This window comes from Drosophila guanche, unplaced genomic scaffold, assembly GCF_900245975.1.
Source record: "Drosophila guanche unplaced genomic scaffold, DGUA_6, whole genome shotgun sequence".
NCBI lineage: Eukaryota > Metazoa > Arthropoda > Insecta > Diptera > Drosophilidae > Drosophila > Drosophila guanche.
Window position 1 is genome coordinate 10,485,946 of NW_022995744.1, and position 10,304 is coordinate 10,496,249.

The 10,304-nt window shown below is 48.7% G+C and overlaps 1 protein-coding gene across 5 annotated transcripts in view; it reads right to left on the reverse strand.

The window, feature by feature from the left end:
- Positions 1 to 225: 225 nt before the first annotated feature.
- LOC117580446 (chromodomain-helicase-DNA-binding protein Mi-2 homolog) overlaps positions 226 to 10,304 on the reverse strand; it is a 28,648-nt gene continuing 18,569 nt past the window's right edge. Inside the window, exons 2-6 of one of the 5 annotated variants that reach the window (XM_034267008.1) lie at positions 8,108 to 8,193; positions 6,610 to 6,862; positions 4,507 to 6,533; positions 900 to 4,380; positions 226 to 820 (exon numbers count right to left, since the gene is read on the reverse strand). In XM_034267008.1, the coding sequence (XP_034122899.1) occupies positions 681 to 820; positions 900 to 4,380; positions 4,507 to 6,533; positions 6,610 to 6,862; positions 8,108 to 8,193 (5,987 nt within the window). In that variant the 3' untranslated portion in view covers positions 226 to 680. Of the gene's footprint in view, positions 821 to 899; positions 6,534 to 6,609; positions 6,863 to 8,107; positions 8,194 to 10,304 lie in introns of all 5 variants that reach the window. The other 4 variants (XM_034267007.1, XM_034267006.1, XM_034267005.1 and 1 more) reach the window with 4 other exon arrangements.

Consider the following 10,304-nt stretch of genomic DNA (forward strand, 5'->3'; position numbering starts at 1 on the left):
ATGCGGAATGGGAGAGACACTGAGAAAGCTTTGATGAGCTCTTCTTGGAGGTGCTTTCTGCCAGCATTGAAGCATAACTCTACATGTGTAGGAGCTTTTTGGCTGGTTTGTTCTTGGAGAATGAACTACACACAAAGTAGAGTACACAGTTCGAATACAGTCTATAGGACCTATCCCTGTACCTATATTCCTACCCTATTCCACACACTAAGTAATCAATCGTTGTTCTTTTGCAATGGAATTCAATACATTTATATATTGTATCTAGAGTATGTTTGTGTAATTCACATAATAAATATGTAAGTAAATAAGCATTATTATACTTGTCGTAGATGAATCGTTAGCCGTTCCATTCCATTCCGATTCGTTTCGTTCAGTGTCTGGAGAGCAACAGCAGGACTAACTGCATTCGGCATTCATCAAGTGTCAAAGATGTAGAAGTTTTTAATATTTGTGTGAACGCGACGAGATTAATGTTATGAAGTGTTTCTTTTCCTTTTTGTTTGTTTCATTGCAAATGATTATGATAAATATTAATGTGTGTGCTCCGCGTGGACCGCGTGCGGGTTTCGGTTTTCAAATTTAAATTCTTAGCTTGATTAAAATATATTTTGTAGTGGAATACGTGTGTATAAATCCTAGCATAGATTTTGAGGTGGAAGAGGAGGAGTCGTAGTTGTCTAGGAGCCAGAAGTATTCGACAGCTGTCCGGGGACCGAGAATTGTGGCCGAAAGTTGGCAAAGTTTCCAGCAGGACCGCCGGTGAATGCAGGCAGCGTTGTGCCCTGGAATCCACCCGGGAACTGGCCCATCAATTGAGCTGCAAACAAAAGAAAATAATCATGAAAATAATCAATCAAAAAAATGAGCTGAGTTTCAGTACTGAGAGACACACTTACCTGCATTGGAGGATGTGCCGGCGGTGGCCGCCAGGCGAGAGAGAATCGATCGCTCGGACATTTGTAGGCGCTGGGCCACGGGTGGAATGCGGGCCAGAGTGGCCGGCAGGCGGGAGACATCACTCTTCATGTCGGACAGCAGTTCCTCCAGCTGGTTGAGCACCTTGTGCAGCACGGCATTGGCTGGCTTATTGCCTGCCAGCGACTCCTTGCTGAGATGCTGATGCGACTCGGCCAGACATTCGACCTCCGCGAAGCGTGCGTTCAGCGACATGGCCGGGTGGCTGGGATCCTGCGCAAGATTCAGGAATGCCGCACGTCGCAGCTGCTCCTCGATGACAAGAGCCTGCTCCAGCAGCTTAAAGCGTCTGGCCAGAAACTTGTTCTTAATCTCCAGGAAGTTGCCCTTGCCCACATCCATCTTGAACGGCTCATTGATGATGGCGAAGCGTATGTCATTCTGTATGTCCTGCCAGCGTCCATAGCCATGGGTGACGATTCCAGCCAGCAGCCAGTAGTCGTGGCGACGGTGCCAGATCTCGTACTCCCTGCCGGGCACGGCGGCCTTCTCCTCATTCAGCCAGAGGGTGTGCAGCTCTGTGAAGCCACCATCGGCGATGTTGAACATGAATGTGCGCTTGAGCACCTCGAGATCCTCCACCAGCTTGCTGGCAGCAGCTGCTCCAGCGGCAGCTGTGGCCGACTTCTGATCCGCACTAGCAATGGCAATGGCATTGGCATTGGCACTGGCCCCACTGGGTTTCTCCAGTTCGCCATCTTCCTTGACAATCATCACATCATCATCGTCGTCATCAATGATCGTGGTGGGTATGATGGGCGGCTTCTTATCATCCAGCTTCTCCTTTTCCAGTTCCTTCTCTTTCTCCTTTTCCTTTTCTTTGTCTTCCTCCTCGCTCTTGGGTTCCGCCTTGAGCTCTGGCGGCGTCTCCTTGGCCTCTTCTTTGGGCTCGGCCTTGGGTGCTTCGGCCTTCACCTCCGCCGCATCCGCAACCACACTTGGTTTGACTTCTGCCGTTGATAATTCGGATTCCGCCGGCTGCTGCTGCTCTTGTTTGACATCCGACGAGGGCTTCTTGTCCTCCTCACCAGCCTCTTGCTCCAGCTTCACATCGCTCTTCTCGGGTGTGCCAGCAGCTTCCTTTTCCTTCTCCTTTTCTCCTCCCTTCTTCTTATCCGCATCCTTCTCTTTGTCCTCGCCCTTCTCGGAGGCAGGAGCTGGACTGGGCGCTGCACTGGTTGCAGGCGTCACACTATTGCTGGTCGTTGCACTCTTATCCACCTCCGTGACGGGTCCGACGACAGGCTTGCCAGCGGGCGCCTCGATAGCCGCTGATATCTCCAGCTTAGCTCCGAGTGCTGCCTGCACCGGCTCGCATGGCTTCAGTATGATCTCCGGCATGCTGTAGTAGCCATTGATGTGCTCGAACTCCTGCACCTTCTTGCGTATCAGCGACATCACTCCGATGCGTGTGAGCACATGCTGGCGGGAGAGACCCTCGCGTGGTACGCCATCGGCAAAGGTCTCCGCATTGTCGGCGCCAGGCTCGCACAGATGCCGCATGAACAGCGAGACGTAGGCCTTGAAGTTGCGCTCCGACTTGCCGCGCAAGTCCCTGACCAGCCACTGCGAATTAAATGCATCCTGCGGCGGCATGCCATACCGCATGATGGCATTGAGGAAGCTCTTCCGCTGGCGTGCATTAAAGCCGAGCACCTCAATGCTGCCACCGACACGGGCCAGCAGCGGCGGCAGGGGACGATCGTCGCGTCTGTCCACGCGGCGTTTGCCACGACGCTCGCCGCCGTTCTGTTCGTCAAAGTCATCGTCGCCGCCATCCTCGTCGGAGCCACCGGAGTACTCGGAATTGTACTCGCTGCCATTGTCCTGCCAGTTGGAGTCATCGCGATTGGTATCGGCGGCCACAACGCCACCGTCCGTGTAGTTGACTTGCTTGCGGACACGTTTGCCCTTGCCCAAGCTGCGGCCGACATCCTCCTGGTGCTGCTCGTAGTGGTGCCGCAACAGCTTGACCCAGTAGGCGGGATCTGAGTTCTCTGCATCCTGCTTAATGATCTCCGTCTCCTCCTCTTCCTCCTCCTCCTTGGTGGCATAGGAAGCAACCTTGAACGAGGATAGATACTCATTGGCCCACGACTCCTTCTCCTCAATGCCGCGATTCGTGCGGTCGAGCAGCTCGGCCACCGCCTTATCGTCGTAGTGAATGGCCTCCTCCTTGTCGTCCTCCTTGAAGAGATCCTCTGTGCCAAAGCGCAGAATATCGTCCAGCTCCTGCTTGGTGAAGTTTGCCCCCTTGCCACCCATCCCGGGACGCACCACCAGATGCGTGAGCATCATCTTCCGCTTGGCAACCTGCGTCACGCGCTCCTCCACCGAGTTTCGTGTGACAAAGCGATAGATCATCACCTTGTTGGCCTGCCCGATGCGATGGGCACGTGAAAAGGCTTGTATATCGTTGTGTGGATTCCAATCCGAGTCGTAAATGATGACAGTGTCGGCTGTGGCCAAATTGATGCCCAAACCGCCCGCTCGGGTGCTCAGCAGAAACACAAATTGCTGTGCGCCAGGCGCATTGAATCTGTCGATGGCCTCCTGGCGCACTGTGCCCGTGATGCCGCCATCAATCCGCTCGTACTTGTACTGCTCGCCCTCGAGAAAGTCCTCGAGTATGTCCAGCATTTTGGTCATCTGTGAGAAGATCAGCACACGATGATTCTGTGACTTTAGCTGCCGCAGCATCTTCGACAGCAGCACCAGCTTCCCGGCGGCTTTTGTCAGTGAATTGATTTCATAGAGTCCGCCCGCGGAGGTTTGTGCCTCCTCTGCGGCGGAGGGGAACAGATACGGATGGTTGCAGCATTTCTTTAGGTCCATCATGATGTTGATGAGCGAACAGGAGCCACCACCGGTCTTTGAGTTGAGCGCCTCGTAGTTTTTGGTCAGAATGAACTTGTAGAACTTCTTCTGCATTGCCGAGAGCTCGACGCGCACAATAAACTCCGACTTGGAGGGCATATTCTTGAGTACATCCGTCTTGAGGCGACGCAGCATGTGGGGGCCGAGCATCTCGTGCAATCGCTTCACCTGCTCCTCCTTCGAGACGTCAGCAAATTCGCCCTGGAAGGCCTGCAGATCGTTGAACTTGTCACGCGAAAGGAAGTTCAACAAATGGAACAACTCCTCGAGATTGTTCTGCAGTGGTGTGCCCGTTAGCAGCAACTTGTAGGCGATCGAGTAGCTGTTCAGAATGCGGAAAAACTTGCTCTGATTGCTCTTCAAACGATGAGCCTCATCCACCACCAGGACAGCCCAATCGATGCTGCCCAGGCAAGCGGCATCCATAGAGATCAGCTCGTAGCTGGTCAGCAGCACATTGAATTTGTATTGAGTGGTGCGCAGGCGGGAGACCTTGCTGCCACGTATGGCTCCCTCCTCGAAGCTCAACTCGTTCTCGCGTATCACCGCGCGCGAGTCCTTGTCCCCGATGTACGTGATGCAGTAGAAATCGGGTGCCCACAGCTCGAACTCACGTTCCCAGTTGACGAGCGTGGACAGTGGGACAGCCACCAGAAACGGCCCCCGGCAGTGGCCCTCCTTGTACAGCGAATAGAGGAAGGTTACGGTCTGAATGGTCTTGCCGAGGCCCATCTCATCGGCTAGAATTGTGTCGATGGCCTGGCCCCAGCTGTAGCGCAGCCAGTTGATGCCCTCGATCTGGTAGGGATGCAGCTGCATGCCAGTCTCATCGAGGAACGCCGGCTGGCCCTCGTACTTCTTCTTCAGATCCGTGGTGGGCTTCTCCGGCGGCGGTGTGTAGTGCTTGACGGGACGATCCTCATCGTCCAGCTCCATCTTCTTGGATTTGCGACCCTTTTTGCTCTTCTTGCTGCTGGAGCGTGTGTTCTCTGATGTGCAAACGGCACGCAGATCCTGGTAGTAGTCAATGGCCTGCCGCAGGCCTTGGATGTCATCGCCCTCCTCCTCCCACGTGGACTTGTCGTAGGGCAGCTCGCGCCACTTGACCAGATACATGGTGCTGCCATCGCGTGCCGTGCGATGATTGATCACACGCTGAACGATCAGCCATTCGGGCTTGACGCCGTTCTTGTAGAAGCGCTCCTCCAGCTGCTCCTCATCATCGTCATCGGCCTTCATGCCGACCTTGTCCTTATGCCGCTGTATCCGCTTGAAGCGCGTGTCGGCCTCGTCCAGCGACTCCTCGAACTTGGGCGGCTCCTCCATGTCGTATTTGCGCTGGAACGAGCGAATCATCAGCGGATGGTGCACATCCAGCTGCACCTCGGCCACCCATTCGCAGTGCCAGTAGGACATGTTGTGCCATTTGATGAAATATTCACGCACTCGAGTGCCCCCAGCGGCGCCCTTCGATGAGGATGAGGTGGTGCCGCGCGATGTCGATGGCTGGTCATCGTTGGCCGAACGCTGTACGGCCCAGCGCCAGGTGATGATCTTCTCCGCCTTGCCAGTCAGCGGGGGACAGCTGCAGCGCGGGCAGCGCCAGTCCCCGTCGGGTATGGTGTCCAGTGCAGGATTCAGACAGAACGTATGATACGCCGAGGGACACGAGTCGCAGCACAGCAGCTCGCCACCATCCTTGCACACGCGACAGAACTCCTGATGCTCGTCATCGTCCTCCTCCTCGGCGACACCGCCATCTGCCTCGCAATGTGGACACGACCACTTGCCCTCTGGGGGCTCGTCCAGCTCCGGTTCCAAACAGACCAAATGATACGCACGCGGACATGTGTCGCAGAGGATAATCTCACCGCCCTGCTGGCACACCTCGCAGTAATCCTGATGCTCGTGCTCCCCATCCTCGCCCTCGGGGAAGTTCTTTGTCTTCTTGAGCTTGTTCTTCTTCTTGAACTTGTTGCCAATCTTGGTCTTGGCCTTCTTCCGCACCACGGGAGTGCCATCATCTTGGTCCGTGGCTGCACCGGTGGCAGCCTCTGCGGGCTTTACGGATGAGGTGGCTGGCGCTGTCTCCTTCTCGTCGGCACTGTCATCAGACTTTTGTAGCATGCGCTCAAACTCCAGATCCGAGTCCCGCTCCGAGGCACCGCTTGCATCCTGCTCATCGTCCGAGCTGTCGCGCTTTCGCTTGCCGAATTTTATCTTCAATGTTGGCACTTTTCCCGATGGTCGGCGGCCCTTCTTGCCACGGCCGCTGCGCTTGCGTCGCGGTTTCTTTTCCTCCTCCTCTTCCTCCTCCTCCTCCTCTACAGCCTCGTCATAGATATCGTCGGGCTTCTCGTTGCGCGATGAGCGCGAGGAACGCGGCTCCTCCGGTTCATCGGGTGCTTGGCCGCCGCCGCTGCTGCTGCCTCCGCCTGCTGCAGCCGTTGCCTCCTGCAGAATGTGAGGATTGCTCTCACAAAAGTCACGCCACTTGGCACCCACCAGCATCATTAGCTTTGTGGCTGCCACTTTAGGGTTCTCCCGCTGCAAGATCGGACGCACATGCTGCATGAACGCCTTGTAGGTGGTCAGGCTCTGTAGTTCGTCGTCATTGTATTCAATTTCCACGTCACAAACTCCAAAGGCTGAGCACACATCCTCCACAGAGGGCATGCCTGGGTGAGGGGTGAGGAGAGGTATTGTTATTAAAGGATATTGATAGGATTATTCAACAAGTTTTCAATTGCTTACCCGACTCTGCCGATTCCTTCTCCTTGGCCATGGCTGCCTGCTTCTCCTCCTTGCGTTTGCGGCCGCGCTTCGAGGTGCTCGCATATTCCACCTCCTCATCGTGCTGCACAAAGTCGCTGTCTTCCTCGCTCTCGTTCTTCTTGCGCTTCTTCTTCTTGCGCCCCTTCTCCTCACCCTTTCGGGTCTTGCGCTTCTTGCCCTTCTTCTTCTTGCGACTGTCCTCAGGATCGTAGTCATCGTCCTCGTCATTCTGCTTCGATGTACATATATTTATAGCGATAATTAATAATAAATTGCACAAATTAATTATCAGACGCTTAAGGAGCTTCTGATATGAGTAGGAACACGTATATTTATAGCGATAATTAATAATAAATTGCACAAATTAATTATCAGACGCTTAAGGAGCTTCTGATATGAGTAGGAACACGACGCCTGTCTGTCTAGGAGCTGTCTGCAGCCACCGCACCACAGTTGCAGAATGTCTCCTGTCCGATCTGGTACATGGCTGGGTCCACAGGCATAACCATGGGAAAATCACCAACCATCTTCCAGACGGTCATGGATATCTAGCTATTTCGTAAGACAGCGGAGACGCTTACGTCTACATTTCCTCGGACAGCCAAGCGGCTGGTGCTGAGATCACTTCCGAGATCCAAACTGATGGAGGAATGTTTTCAACACCCTCACGGAATGGCTGGGCATCCCGGAGACCATTCGGACTTACAGGGCCGCCACAGATATCACCTTAAGAAACTGATATTTATAGAGATGGACGCTTTGATATTCTCTGATATAGAGCAGGAAACATCGGAGTACATCCTATGTGAATACCCACTCTATGGCAGGAGATCTGTACCGTGGCCCCTACATGCTTTGGATGCACCTCAGTGCTTCGGTTTAGCTTTGAATAATACACATACAGGGAGAGATCTTCCACAGGAACGGACAACAGACCAATATCCTATAATCGAAGTGCAATAAGCGATTGTGATAATAATAATAATCAACCTTGAAATCGATTCATGACTCTAAAAACTATTTCCAAACAAAGAAGATAACGATTACAATAGATCCTAACTTTCGCGTTTCATGGGCAATAGAAAAATGGATCTGAATGGATATCTGTGATTACTTCCTCGACAACCGATGCCACAGCCTGACGCATAAGCGAAAAGTGAACAAAAAAAATTCCAGAGAATGCAAAAAAAAAACAAGAATTATATTTTTCAGACCGACATAAAATCAAAATATCTGTCGTTTAGAGCTTCCCTCCCGGTAAGAAGTTTGATATGATATAAATAATATGTATAATAGCTTGCTGAGGAGCAGCACCCAATGGGGGTTAGTTTTTCTTCCAGTATTATTCCATTGACAATCGTTAATTCTTGATCAAAGTTAAACTTTCTATGCTTAAATCTGTAGATTTCTGCCCATGTGAGTGTGAGACTCATATCAATATGAGTACATCTATTTTATTAGATAATGAAATACTAACAATACTCACGTTCGGCTTCAGTGGCGCATCGGAATCGTTGGAGAGCTCCGCCACTGGTGCATTCTCCTCCTGTACCTCTTCTTCCTCTAAACGTTTGGGTTTGGAAATAGAAAATGGGGAAAAATAGTCGAAATTAGTATACAAATAATAATAGAAAGATAATCAAACAGCGCGCTTTACCATTGTGGGTCATGTTCAAGTGCCGTGGGTCAAGACCTAATCCTCAAATGGGAAAATCAAAATAAAAGAAACAGTTTTCGTGTTTTTTTTTTCGATTCAATATTTTATTTGATTCTATTTTTTTTTTTTGCTTTTTTTGTCAAGGCTTTTTTGTTGTTTCTCCGTTTTTCATTTTGTTTGTTTGTTGTTTGTTTGTGGTCTCTTAATCATTACTAGTATATAACAATATCTCGTTTTTTTGTAAGATTTTTCATTCTGCTGGTCTTGTCAGCGGTGTTTGCTCTTAGTTATACAATAATAATAGCAATAATAATAATAATAATAATAATATTTTTCTTTCGCTCATGTCTCTTGATCTGGTCTACTCCTTCGTAATCGTAATCGTACTCTTAACTTTTCATTTCTCTTCCCTTCTCTCACGGCACGGCGCTACGGCACGCCCACTCGATTCTCATTTCTCACTTTTATGTATTTTCTTTTTCACTTATTCCTTAATAAGTTTCTTTCATTTTTTGTTTCTTATAAATTGCTGTGTTGGTGTGTGGTGTAATGTGTGTGTGTGTGTGTATGGGCGTTGTGGGCGTGGCATTTATATAAAAACTAGTAAGTTTTCATTGTTTTTTGTTTGTTTACTTTACTTATCAAATGTCAATGTTGTATACAATATATATATATATATATATATATATATTTTGTAGTGTTTTGTTTTCTTGTTGTATATAAATTGTATATATGATTTTTTGTAATTGCTACGAATCGATTTATTTCATTTGATTTTCCCTTTTTTAGTTTTTTGTCATCATTCGTCGTCACTTATCATCGTTCATCCCTACCCTCCCACAGGTCTACTTAAATATCGTATATAAAAAATATTGCAACGAAATAGCTAAAATTTCTTCGGTTTCTTTGTTTTTTTTTTTTACTTACAATTTCGTGTTAGATCCTATGCTTTGTTTTTGCTTTCGTTTTCCCTAACATCATTCCTCTCCATTCCCTATCATTTTTTGACACTACTAGAGTTTTTCAGCAAATTATTTTGATAATTTTAAAGCGACAATTACAATTTCAATTTCACTTAAACTTTGACTTTAGAAAGCTTCGTCTGGGTGTCTGGTCTGTCTGTCTATGAACTAAAAGAGGTCCGCAAATAGTAGCTCTGATACAACCATTAAGTATGCATGTGTATGTCCAACCCCCTATTAGGTCTCCCTCAGTTGTAGTTTTTTGAGCAATGTGAATTTTCGCAACCCCTCAAAAATGAATATTCATATTGTTTGTTCCTGTTATAATTGTTTTCCAATAACAAAAAATGAGTACGGATAGATAGTATTATTTTTGTGGTGCCGGTGTTGTGTCTATTGTGTCTAAAACAAAAAATTAAACAAAATATATAACAAATTAACTAGTTATCAATTAAAAATTGACGAATAATTTTTACTACAAAAGCCGCTAGAAATTAGCAAGTCGTTAGAAAAGTTCAGTCTATTGTTAGAGGCACGCCCGCATGCAACCACCCGCGCATCCCACCTCGCCCGTCGCCCGACGCAACACCGAAAGGAAAATATAATTATGTATTATATTGTATGTTGCCTCTTTGGGTGCTCTCTTCTGTCTGTCCATTTGCCAGCCATTCACGGAATTCAATGATTCGAGTCGAAGTGTTCCGTTCCCTTCCCATTCCCACATGTAATGGCTAGCTGTGCTCGCAACTGTAAATTACGGACACTTTGTGTGTTCTCTTTCTCTCTCGCTCTTAACACAAATCTACAGAACAAAAAGCTATGCCCGAAAAAAATGCAATAATTTTGTGGATGAGTGTGTGTGTGTGTGTGTGTGTTTGTGTGTATGTCCGTGAGTTGTCTGCCGCTTTGAACAAAATGTTAAAGAAAAAAAAAACAGAAAACAAAAAAATAAAACAGAAATCAAGATACAAAAAATAAAAAAAAAAGTATTAGATTAAACGAAAAACATAGACTATATTTAAAAGTTGATATAATTAGAATAATATAATAATTAT